The following is a 13,422-nucleotide window of genomic DNA, read 5'->3' on the forward strand; positions in this document are numbered from 1 at the left end:
TTTTGGACCCATTACTATGGACCCATTACTCCTGACAGACCTGGTGTAACTGAGTCAGGTTTGTTGGCCTCCTTGCTCGCACACGCTTTTTCAGGCCTGCCCACAAATTTTCTATTGGATTGAGGCCAGGGCTTTGTGATGGCCATGCCAATACATTGACTTTGTTGTCCTTAAGGCATTTTGCCACAACTTTGGAAGTATGCTTGGGGTCATTTTCCATTTGGAAGACCCATTTGCGACCAAGGTTTAACTTCCTGACTGATGTCTTGAGATGTTGCTTCAATATATCAACATAATTTCCCTCCCGCATGATGCCATCTATTTTGTGAAGTGACCCAGTCCCTCCTGCAGCAAAGGACCCCCACAACATGATGTTGCCATCCCCCTGCTTCACGGTTGGGATGGTGTTCTTCGGCTTGCAAGCATCCCCCTTTTTATGGTGGTTTTGGAACAGTGGCTTCTTCCTTGCTGAGCGGCCTTTCAGGTTATGTCGATATAGGACTCGTTTTACTGTGGATATAGATACTTTTGTGCCTGTTTCATCCAGCATCTTCACAAAGTCCTTTGCTGTTGTTCTGGGATTGATTTGCACTTTAGGCACCAAAGTACATTCATCTCTAGGAGACAGAACGCGTCTCCTTCCTAAGAGTTATGACTGTTGTGTGGTCCCTTGGTGTTTATACTTGCGTACTATTGTTTGTACAGATGAACGTGGTACCTTCAGGCGTTTGGAAATTGCTCCCAAGGATGAACCAGACTTGTGGAGGTCTTGACTGATTTCTTTAGATTTTCCCATGATGTCAAGCAAAGAGGCACTGAGTTTGAAGGTTTGCCTTGATATACATCCACAGGAACACCTCCAATTGACTCAAATGATGTCAATTAGCCTATCAGAAGCTTCTAAAGCCATGACATAATTTTCTGGAATTTTTCAAGCTGTTTAAAGGCACAGTCAACTGAGTGTATGTAAACTTCTGACCCACTGGAATTGTGATACAGTGAATTATAAGTGAAATAATCTGTATGTAAACAATTGTTGAAAAAATTACTCGTGTCATGCACAAAGTAGATGTCCTAACCGACTTGCCAAAACTGTAGTTTGTTAGCAAGAAATTTGTGGAGTGGTTGAAAAACTAGTTTTAATGACTCCAACCTAAGTGTATGTAAACATCTGACTTCAACAGTACCTTTGACTATTGGATGTTCTAATAGGCCCTTTAGTATTGCCAGCCTAATCTCAGGAGTTGATTGGCTTGAAGTCATAAACAGCGCTGTGAAGCAGCATTGCTAAGAGTTGCTGGCAAACACAGTAAAGTTTGAATGAATGCTTACGAGCCTGCTGCTGCCTACCACCGCTCAGTCAGACTGCTCTATCAAATCATAGACTTAATTATAATATAATAAACACAGAAATACGAGCCGTTGGTCAATAATATGGTCAAATCCGGAAACTACCATTTCGAAAACAAATGTTTATTCTTTCAGTGAAATACGGAACCGTCCCATATTTTATAGAATGGGCGGCAACCGTAAGTCTAAATATTGCTGTTACATTGCACAACCTTCAATGTTATGTCATATTTATGTAAAATTCTGGCAAATTAGTTCGCTGTTGCATGTACCCTAAATCTGCATGCAATGAACGCAAGAGAAGTGGCACAATTTCCCTAGTTAATATTGCCTGCTAACATTAATTTACTTTAACTAAATATGCAGGTTTAAAAATATATACTTCTGTGTATTGATTTTAAGAAAGGCATTGATGTTTATGGTTAGGTACATTCATGCAACGATTGTGCTTTTTCGCGAATGCACTTTTGTTAAATCATCCCCCGTTTGGCAAAGTACGCTGTGATTCGATGATAAATTAACAATTAATTGATTATATGCAATGCAGGACAAGCTAGTTAACCTAGTAATATCATAAACCATGTGTAGTTAACTAGTGATTATGTGAAGATTGATTGTTTTTTATAAGATACATTTAATGTTAGCTAGCAACTTACCTTGGCTCCTTGCTGCACTCGCGTAACAGGTGGTCAGCCTGCCATGCAGTTTCCTCATGGAATGCAATGTAATCGGCCATAATCGGCGTCCAAAAATGCCGATTACCGATTGTTATGAAAACTTGAAATCGCCCCTAATTAATCAGCCATGCCGATTAATCGGTCGACCTCTACTAAGAATATTCACATACAGGTTGTGTTTTCCTCTATCATTAATTGTAGCCCTTTCCACTCACAGACACTGTCATCCCGTGTCATTGACAAGCGCCTTAATAGGAACTTAGGTGCTCTGCTTCACAGCGCTGCATGGGTGTTGACTGACAGCCGTTATAAACTTGAGAACCGAGCGCGACAAGAAGATGCCCCCATCCCTCCAGCGAATGGGGCTACGTTTGCACATTCGTCGCTGCCTGACTGAGGGAAACGTGTTCTGAAAGATGAGTCGTTGAAGATTATAATATACAAATACCACGTTGATGTCATACAAGCAAACCGCACCACCCGTGAGTCCAAATGTGCACTTACCGTTTCCATATTTGAAAACTCATGTTATTTACAGTATCAACATTTATGATCAATATGTTTGATCCACAGTTACAAAGATGACATGCGTTATACCCTGGGTTGTCCTGAACAGAGTGTTTGTCATATTGTGAAGAAAATGAGTCACGGAACACACACTTGAATGCACTCATGTCTCCATTCTATGCGCATCAAAATTACAATCTCTTTGTCTGAAGTGCCGTTTGAAAGCCTAACCCTGTAAGATCATATTTTATAACGTACTGCAGCTAACCATGCTGGCAATAGATTAAGCCTTCAAATGATGGAACGTTTTTAGATTGCGTAAACAACAACAGTTATTGTGTGATGGTGGGGACACAGGGCTGTGTTCCTGTACAAACAACAGTAATTGTGTGATGGTGGGGACACAGGGCTGTGTTCCTGTACAAACAACAGTAATTGTGTGATGGTGGGGACACAGGGCTGTGTTCCTGTATAAACAACAGTAATTGTGTGGTGGTGGGGACACAGGGCTGTGTGATGGTGGGGACACAGGGATGTGTGATGGTGGGGACACAGGGCTGTGTTCCCATACAATAAACTACAAGTGTGCTTGCTTCAGTTCCTCAATGGCAAAGCTAAGAGAGCTAAAACAAAAAGCACCTTATAGTTGAAGGCATTGAAATGATTTAGGAACTGTGCACAGTCTGGAGAGGTGTGTGGCCACTTTGAGACACATGTTAGACCTCTCACTCAAGCCCTTGTAATAGTTTTTGTCTAATCTTGCACATACTCCAAAATGTCAATGAATATTCTTATTGTGTTACTGAATGTATCCAGAGTATTTTCAAATTACGTTATGGACAAATGCTGTGAAACGTACAGTACATGTAAAATGCACATCATATCAACAGGGTAATGTTTGGATTCGGTCTTGTGTCACGTGTCCTCACCTTTGGTCCAATAATTTACCCGTAATCTCCAAACTGTTCTCTTTCAATTGCTACCACGGTTATGCATATGTTTCTTTAATAGTTATTCTGTTTTGATGAATTAAACAAATGATTACGCTCAAATGGCGCTCCTGTGAAGTAGTGACGCGCGACGTACGCCGAGTTTCCTGAGACGAGTCACAAATGAGGGATACAAAGTATGTTGAAAGCAGGTTCTTCCACACAGGTCTGGTTCCTGAGTAAATTAAGCAATCCACATCCCATCATGCTTAGGGTCATGTACTGTATAAGAATGCTGGGCAGGCCCTTATATTTGCTACCATGGCTATGCCCCTATAGGATGACTATGGACCCAGCCACAGGGCACGAGTGGTAACTGAATGGTCTGATGAGCATGGAAACGATTTAAACCATATGCCATGGCACTCTCAGTCACCAGATCTCAAGCCGATGGGAAACCTACGGGAGATTCTGTAGCGGCACCTGAGACAGTTTTCCACCTCCATCAACAAAACATAAAATTATTGAATTTTTCAGGGAAGAATGGTGTCGCGTCCCTCCTTGAAGAATGTATGCCAAGGTGCATTGAAGCTGTTCAGGCTCGTGGTGCCCCCACACCCTATTAAGATGGTGTTATGTTGGTGTTTCCTTCATTTTGGCTGTTACCTGTATATTTATATAGACTACACCTAATATTGAATAGAAGAGGCAATTGAGTTTCATTTCATTTCACTGAATTAAATTATATTCCCTTTGCAGTTTTTCTGGATTGCTTAAGCACAAAAACTGGTCCCTGTAGCACAAAAACCCATAGCCTTACATCATTCCCAAAAACACACACACATTTCCCATAACCGTAAACACTATTCACCTGTTTCCACACATGTTTCAATATTCAAAACTCTTTCGGGCAAAACCTTACACAAAAGTGGCCAAATAAATCATTCATTGCACTATATATTCATTCAGCAAATACATGCTCTCAATATAATTAACTCAAGTCATCACAACCTGTTGACTACTTCAATTCAAATTAAATTCCAATTCAACAATTGATTGAGAATTTGAGGCATTCTCAAATCAATTCTGAATTGAGCTCAACACTTGTTTCACCATGCATGTATCTGCCATATGCTGGAGACAGTGTGTGTGTGTGTGTGTGCGACTTGTGTTTGTGTGTGTGGGTGTAATACATGTCTCTGCTGTCCAGGTGTTCTCCCACCTGTTTCTAAAGGTTAGCAGGGATGATGACAGGTCTGCCATCCACCACCCGTCCATCCCTTTGTCAATCTGTCTTTCTGTCTGTCTGATTGTTAGATTGAGACGTACATTAGAGAAAGGCCTGGGACCCATAGAGATCCCATAAATCATCAGTTCTATATGTGATTTTATGCTCTCTGCCCAGCTTCCAGTTCCAGCCAATGAAGTACTCCCGCACTCCCTCTCCGGGCCTTCCTATTGGGTGAATCCATACCTGTATACCTGTCTGACTATGTTCCCACGGCAACACAATGCCACCCTATCATTTGGCTGCACCCTCTGATTATCTCAAGCCTGGTCCATCTAGAATGTAAGTTTAGATGGCTGTGAGAATCTATGTCTTTATGAAGACTGCTATTTTGTTTAATAGTTTACAGTACAACACATATTTATGTACAGTCCATGTGTTGGGATCAAGCAATCAGTTCAAGTTTATACAGATCTCTTTCTCGCTCTGTTTATCTCTCCTTCTCTCTCTCCCTTTCCCTTTCCCTCCCTCCTCTCTCTCTCCCTTTCCCTCCTCTTTCTCTTCCTCCTCCCCCTATCCCCCTCTCTCTGTCTGTGGTCTGGGCTAGGAGGAGGAGGACAGTGGTGGCAGGAAACAGAAGAACATCAGGAACTGCCTTTCCTCTCTTGTCCTCTGGGCTAACACACTCTACTGTACATTCCACACATCTCTCCCTCTCTCTCTCTCTCTCTCTCTCTCGCTCTCTCTCTCGCTCTCTCTCTCTCTCGATCTTTTGCTCTCTCTCTCTCCCTCTGCTACGGAAAAATCCCCAAACGCACGCACGCACGCACGCACGCACGCACGCACGCACGCACGCACGCACGCACGCACGCACGCACACACACACACACACACACACACACACACACACACACACACACACACACACACACACACACACACACACACACACACACACACACACACACACACACACACACACACACACACACACACACACACACTCTCTCTCTCTCTCTCTCTCTCTCCCTCTCTCTCTCTTTCTCCAGCCCGGCTGTCTTTCTAATGCATACAGGAGAGCAGAGAATGACACACACACACTTCGGAACAGCTTCTGTAGCTTTGACCGAGTATGCTAGGCCAGGGGGAAAGCCATTAGTGGGACGAGGTTTATAAACACACACACACACACACACACACACACACGCATGTATAAAATATTCCAAGAGGCTAGGTTAGGTAAGTTTAGGTTAGGATTTCTGTACTGAAATTCTTCCACTAAAACCAATTCTCTCCCACATGTGGGGGAGTCTGAGGGAGGGGGCATACTACAGTCATGCTGTAATTAAATTTTCCTTTACCCCACCACCACATGACCACCATCTCCAACGCCCTTTTCCCCACTGTGCTGCCTCTCCTCAACTACGCAACAAGACCTCACCAGTTGATCACATACTCTTTCTTCACAAGACACCAATTCACCTCTAAGACCATTCATTTTTCCACACCACCCTTGCTCTCATTCTCCCTCTCTCCCTGTCTCTCTCCTTGTCTCTTGGTTTCTCTACACTCTGCTTTTGCTCCCCTTCTGTCTCTTTTTCTCTCTCCCTGTCTTTTCCTTCAACCCTCTCCTCTCTGCCACTCCCTTCATTCCCATCTCCTCACTCTCCCTTTCTCTCTTTTTCTCTCTCCCTTTCCCTCTCTCTGGATTGTGGCTAGTGGCCAGGCAGTGAGCTGGGGGCAGGCCAGAGCAGAGCGGAGAGGTGGTGTAGGGCCTGCCCCTTGTGCCCATGCTGGCAGTATATTGGCTGGCTACTGGCTGGCTGTCTGGCTGCTGTGTGGCTGCTGGCTGGGTGCCTGCTCTCTCAGCTGGTCAAAGGGTCCCCAGTGTACTCAGCTCTAAACGGCTCCAGTTGTTGGCTGTCGACTAATGAACAATGGTCTAATGAAGGAACATCCTCTCCTCCCTTCTCTTCTTTCCCTCCCTTCTCCTCTTCTTATTCCCTGAGAGGAGGGGTCCTGTCCTCCTCTTCTCCTCCTCTCTTCTCCGCAGGCAGGTCAAACACACATACACAGTCCCACAGAGACCAAAAAATGCAGGTCATCGGGGCCTCCCTCTCCTCCACCCCCCGAGACAAACACACAGACCAAATATCCATGCATGAGATCTCAAACCCATCGCTCAGTCGATTTAGTCTTCAGAATACCTACCTAACATTGCATTGACAACAGAAATACAACTAACTCTTAATCTTTTGATTTGATCATTTCAATAAACACACTCAAGCAAATCACATAGCCTCTTTCAATATATCAAATGACATCTGTAAAACAAACTTCAGACTACTGCGTCACCTCTCTCTGACTTCGACTGAGTGGAAAGTGGAGTCAAGTAGAACACAATTCAGCTACTACACACGTAGGAGCATCAACAAAATAGCAACATGACCCCTCCATGACCTCTGGACCCTGGGGTCAACCAGGAAACATGCTGAGTCACCAGAGAGAAGTCAAGGGGTTACACAGTAGAGTTCTTTCTCTTTCCCCTCTCTCTCTCTCTCTGCGTGTCTGTTTCTGTCTGTCTCTCTCTCTCTCTGTTTCCCTCCCTCTCTCTCTCTCCATCTCTCTCTCTCGCTCTCTCTCTTCCTCTCTCTCTCTCTGTCTCTCTCTCTGTCTACGCACTGGGCGTTCCTATGGAAACTCGGACATGGCTCCTCTCTCTCTCTCGCTCTCTCTCTCTCTCTCGCAGTTGTTGACACATAAGCACGCACAATCTAAAGATTGGGATAGGAATGGCGACTCATAACCTCACACCACAGGCCTTCCGGGCCATCAAATATGAGAGAAACATCCTTACACAGTCCCGAACAGACAAAAACAGATTTGAAAAACAGAAACATCACCAATACAATGCATCCAGTCAAATGAGCTAGATTTCCATAAAGCACAGAGCTCGTTAAAGCGCCACCAATCAGCAATAAGAACCGCCCAGGAAATTCTATACAGCGCAGTAAACTTGAGCGGGACGAATGTCAAACACAGTACAGAACTGAAACAGTGCTAAGAGACAGTTAGATGGGCGCTGTTCACAGCGGACACAGACATTCTCGACAGGAACCCAAACAACCCAAACTCACCAGGCCGTCGCAGTTGCTGATTGCTACGGTGGCTCCGGGCGTGTCTGTGACGTCACCCACGTAGAAACAGTCTCCCTGCAGTGGCTCGGAGCGCGTGGCTGTCCCGTTGCTGTCGTTATCATCGTGCCACTCCATCTTGGCTCCGGGGGCCACCAGTCGCGCGTTGTGCCGCAGACGCAGGTGGAACTCCCGGCCGAAGACGGTGACGTTGTAGTAAAGCTGTCTGTGTCGGGGCCCTCCATCCTCCTCGTACATTTCCTCTCTTTCTTCATCTCCTCCGCCTCCTCCTCCCCCGTTCTCTCCGGTCTCCCTCCTCCAGCGCCTATGGGGCTGCCCCGCCCCCACCCCCGGCCGGCCGGCCGACACGGCGTGGGACAGGAAGCGGCCGTCTGCGTCCACGCTCACGGGCCTCACCAGTCCATACTCCCCCAGGACATGCTGCAGGGAGTCTGGAGGTTGGAGGAGGGGAGCGAGGGGAGAGGGACAGGTGGATAGGGAATGAGGGAGAAAAGGGTGGTGGGGGGAGAGGGTGGAGAGGGTGGAGAGGGACAAGTGGGACAGGTGGAGGCAGGGAGAGGGGGAGGGAGAGAGGGAGAAGGACAGGGGGATAGGTGGATGGTGGTGAGGGAGAGCAGAGGAGAGGAGAGAAGAGGAGGAGAGAGGTTAGTGGGAGAGATAGGATGGGAGAGGAGAAGAAGGAGAGAAGAGGTGAGAGAGGAATGCAGAGGGAGGATAAGGGGGAGATGAGGAGGGGATGGAGAAGGGAGAGATGAGAAGGATGGGAAAGGGCAGGAATGAGAGAGAATAAGAAAATTAGACAGAGAGAGATAGGCCGAGTTGGGAAAGAGAATTAGGGAAAAGGGGAGGGGTTATGTTAGAGATGTCATGTTCCATTCCTAATTGCATCCCTTCTTGATCACAGAGAAAATATGCATGGACTTCAAACAGATAAGCCTACCCAACACAGAGACACACAAACATACACACCCCCACCCCTGAACCCAGATTCAACCCCACCTCCTTGATGGGCTGTGTGTGGTTTGCTCTATGACACTCACAAGCCACACAAGAGTCGAAGGTAAGGGGTTCTCCATAGAAGATCATAGGAAATCCCAGGACATAGTGTCTATAATACTGTAATAAGTTCACATAGTTGCTGTCACAAACTCTAAGTTGACACTGACTAGTAGGATATTAATTTCCCAATGAGCAAACAAAATCCATACTTTCACCATTCATATACTTTCATTTTTTTTATCAGGTTTTTGATTGGCTGACCACATTTTTTTATTGACCTTTGTCAATAACACTCATGAATGCAACTGTTTATGTACATTTTTATATTCCACTCGTAGCCATGGTTGTCCTGAAAATAAAATGGTGAAACGCTTAAATGTGAGGCTAAATGTGAGGGCAGAGCAAGCAGATGAAAGAGAGTCAGCTTGTTTTGCTGTGGGAAGTCTGGTTACAATGGAGTTAACATTTGGAGAGACGTGCCGCCTAATTAATATAATGTATTTTAGCCTAATGCCATCGCCATCCTTATTACTTCCCCATAATCAGGTCTTAAATGCACTGTAGGCCGTTTTCTTGGCGACGCACCGCAGTATAACTGTGACACTGACAGTGACACCTCCCTCGGAGGCAGCTTTTAGACGCGTGAGAGAGATGCTCCCTCCGTGGCGCTAGTGGCAGAACGCTGCGCCTCGCCCACATATCACTACTCTCTATTCAAAGCCACAGCACTAGATCACATCAGTGACACTAACGACTCTCCGCTGTCCTTCTCAATATCACTTGCATTATTATCATCTAAACACATATCTTAAAACAGATGATAGATATTATGGTGTTTTGTTTTAATCACTGGGCTATAATGAGTGTAACCGAGATCATCATTTAATAGCGGTGCAAATAAGCAGGCGAGGGTGAGGTGCACCACATACTTGATTCCTGCAAGATTTTATCAATCTGATTCCATGTCTGATTCCATGATAACAGAGCCCAATATGTTTTGACAGTCTATATAATTTCCCCATGGTCACTAAATAAAAGTTTTCTGCAAAAGATTTGTGAGATATCGATACTAAGCGTAAACTGTGCAATGTTATTATTCTGCAATGTTTATTATTATTGTTATTAGGACTATTATTTTTCTCTAATGTATTAGATGATAATTAGATGTTAATTTGTAATCGAGAACATCCGACCATTCTCTTCTTGTGACCAAATCGATAGCTTCTATCTCCACCTAATCACACAAGGTTACTCCATGGCAAACGCCGACAACAAACCTATCCTTGCATCCTTACACAGCCAAAGTGAATTCCCCTGCCCTGACTGTCCGAAATGCTAAACCGCCAGCCCGCGTCAGGAGCAGGATGAGGAGAGGAGAGAGAGAGAAACGCACACTTAACAACACTGCCTGCCCTGACACAGCACAGAGAGAGAACAATCTCCAGGAAAAGTATCGGGAACCTTGATCCACTAACCTTGATCCATCCACTAAACCAAAGTTGAAAAGGGACGTTTTTAGGGTGTGTATATACAGTAGCTGCAGCCTACAGCCCAGGCTACTATGTTGGGCGCACAGAAGGTTGCGTCTACCCAATTGAACCCCAGCGTATGGAAACAGCAAAATATTGTAAACATAAACAGTCCCACGTTTACGTACCTACGCTACTGGCGATATATAGGCCACTCGTGTGCAGAAAGGCCGACAGAATGATTAAGAGAGTCAATCCAGGCGCGAGACCCATGGCAGCTCCGAACTGCGCAGGTGAGAGAGTGGGACTTCGGGCTCCAGTGTGCTAAAGTTCCCCGCGACTAGCCACACCGCCACGACAGCAACAGCACAGCAGCCCGCAACTAACTGCCAAGTGCACCGGGAGAGAACGCTCTCTCTCTCTCTCTCTCTCTCGCTCACCCCCTCCCTCTCTCTGTCTCTCTCTCTCGCTTTCTCAATCTTACTCGCTCACACACACTCTTTCTCTCTCTCTCGCTCCTGCTCCTTGCCTCTGCGCTCTGACAACTCCCCGACTCTACATACACATACACGCGCGCCCACACATTTATCTGACTGTACTCAGCAGGGAGGCGCGAGGTAGATGAGGATAGTTCGAAAACATTGGGCGTGCTGCGACTGATTGACAGTTCATGACAGCTTAAATAAATGGGGAGGAAAATCTGAGAAAATCACCAACCTTTCCCCTTCCACCCGAGAAATAGTAATTTAATAGTGGGAAAAGTTGTTTTATAACTTTAAACTATTCTCCCGAATCAATTATGTTTGGAGTGCACGTTTCACTGGTCACGCCGCCAACACTGTGCACCATTCTGAAAAGCTTGCATAAACTTTGAATATCCAGTGAGCGTCCGGAGTCAGAATAAGCAGTGGTGCAACATCGCCTTGCGTGGCGGCAGACGGAACTAAAAGGCTAAGGTCGGGAGGGGAATGATAAAGCACAACTGAAGGCAAATATAAAGCATCTTACGTTTCATGTCCAGTATTTAGGCATCCTCTTTCATTGTGGTATACAGAACCTTGCCACATCTTAACTTTTAAAACGTTTTGGAAATTAAGTCAAGTACAAGAAAAGAGAAGAAAAGAAAAGAAAAGTGAGTTCCATGTTTGAGCTTTGTTTTACATTTGTGTATTGTGACCTCTGCTCTGCAAGGTTGCCTGTGCAGTGTGGTCTTGTCTCTCTCCTTTCTCCTCTCACACAGTGAGTTCATGCACCTGTGTTACATCCGGCTTCATTATCCGTTATAGGATTGGGCTGTCAACTCATTACCACCTACTGCCTGCGGTGTGGCAAAAAAAGAGAGAGAACGCTAGAGAGAAATATGGGATTGTATGATATGGAGAGAGGCAGAGCAGGCAGAGAAAGTTAGAAAAATGGGAGAGAGAGAGAGAGATACATGGATAGGGTGAGATACTGTATATCTGGAACAGTGTGGGTCCATGCAGGTAAAAACAGCCCAATAACACTTGGAGGTCCTCGCAATGCTAACAGAGACACTGCACCTGTGTTTGTGTCTGTGTGTGTGTGAGAGAGAGAGGAGATCCTTCACCAGGTATTTACAGTACATCACATGAAGGCCCTCAAGGCTTTGTAGAATCGCCCCTAGCCTCTCCCACACACACACACACACACACACACACACACACACACACACACGCAGGAAGGCACTCACACACACACACACACACACACACACACACACACACACAAACAAACACACACAGACACACTCCTTGTGAAGTGAGCCCAGCCCTTTCCTCGGCTCTAGCTGTTCGTGGCATTGCTGGGAAATGTCACAATGTTCCAAACCCTACCCAGCAGCCCCGTCTGCCACCCGCCCGCCCGCCCACCCTCCCAACCCCCCCCCCCCCCCCCCCCTACACCCCCCCTACACTCCCCACCCCTCCTCTGTTCTTGGTTGCTTCGCTGTTGCCATGGAGATACCCAAGCCCCGCACCTTGAAAAGTACACTTGGAGAAGCTGTGAGGGAGGAAGGGAGGGAGACACCGCTAATATCCTTCTCCCAGACCGTTGTGTGTTTGTTTAGGTTATTATAGCTAGAGCTGCGCTTGACAGGGGGCAGGGAATTACATGTTCATCGTCTGTGCATGTGCAAACAGCTTTTGTGATAGTGAAATAGAAACCAGTTGCAGCCAGTTATGTCGAAAAATTTGTTCTGTCAAAGTCGTGTTGTATTGATGTGTGATTCTGTGATGTTTTAATTGGCGGCAGGTGAAGGGTTTAGTATGTGTGTGGGTTTGACAGGCTGTGGATGAGATGCTGCAGCTTCCTTTGCCTGTTTGTTCCTTTCATACACGGCTTAGTAAAAACAGAACAATATCAAATCAAATCAAATCAAACTTGATTTGTCACATGCGCCGAATACAACAAGTGTAGACCTTACCGTGAAATGATTCCTTAAAAGCCCTTAACCAGCAGTGCAGTACAAGAAGTGTTTAAGAAAATATTTACCAAAAAAACGAAAGTAAAATATAATAAAAAGTAACACAATAAAATAACAATAACGAGGCTATATACAGGGGGTACCGGTACCGAGGCAGTGTGCGGGGGAACAGGTTAGTTGAGGTAATTTGTACATGTAGGTAGGGGTGAAGTGACGATGCATAGATAATAAACAGTGAGTAGCAGCAGTGTACAAAACAAATGGGGGGGGATGTCAATGTAAATAGTCCAGTGGCAATTTGATTAATTGTTCAGCGGTCTTATGGCTTGGGAGAAGAAGCTGTTAAGGAGCCTTTTTGTCCTAGACTTGGCGCTCCGGTACCGCTTGCTGTGCGGTAGCAGAGAAAACAGTCTATGACTTGGGTGACTGGAGTTTCTGACAATTTTATGAGCTTTCCTCTTACACACCTATTATATAGGTCCTGGATTGCAGTAAGCTTGGCCCCAGTGATGTACTGGGCCGTATGCACTACCCTCTGTATCGCCTTACTGTCAGATGCCGAGCAGTTTCCATACCAGGCGATGATGCAACCGGTCAGGATGCTCTCGATGGTGCAGCTGTAGAACTTTTTGATGATCTGGGGACCCATGCCAAATTTTTTCAGT

General features: G+C 45.7%; 1 protein-coding gene across 2 annotated transcripts in view; it reads right to left on the minus strand.

Annotated features, from left to right (window-relative positions):
- LOC139574113 (A disintegrin and metalloproteinase with thrombospondin motifs 2-like) overlaps positions 1–10,874 on the minus strand; it is a 198,814-nt gene extending 187,940 nt beyond the window's left edge. For both annotated transcript variants that reach the window (XM_071398299.1, XM_071398298.1), the window contains exons 1-2: positions 10,503–10,874; positions 7,829–8,277 (exon numbers count right to left, since the gene is read on the minus strand). In XM_071398299.1, coding sequence (XP_071254400.1) covers positions 7,829–8,277; positions 10,503–10,587 — 534 coding nt within the window. In that variant the 5' untranslated portion in view covers positions 10,588–10,874. The remainder of the gene's footprint in view (positions 1–7,828; positions 8,278–10,502) is intronic.
- Between the last annotated feature and the right edge of the window lie 2,548 nt (positions 10,875–13,422).

Source organism: Salvelinus alpinus, chromosome 4 (genome assembly GCF_045679555.1).
Source record: "Salvelinus alpinus chromosome 4, SLU_Salpinus.1, whole genome shotgun sequence".
Lineage (NCBI taxonomy): Eukaryota > Metazoa > Chordata > Actinopteri > Salmoniformes > Salmonidae > Salvelinus > Salvelinus alpinus.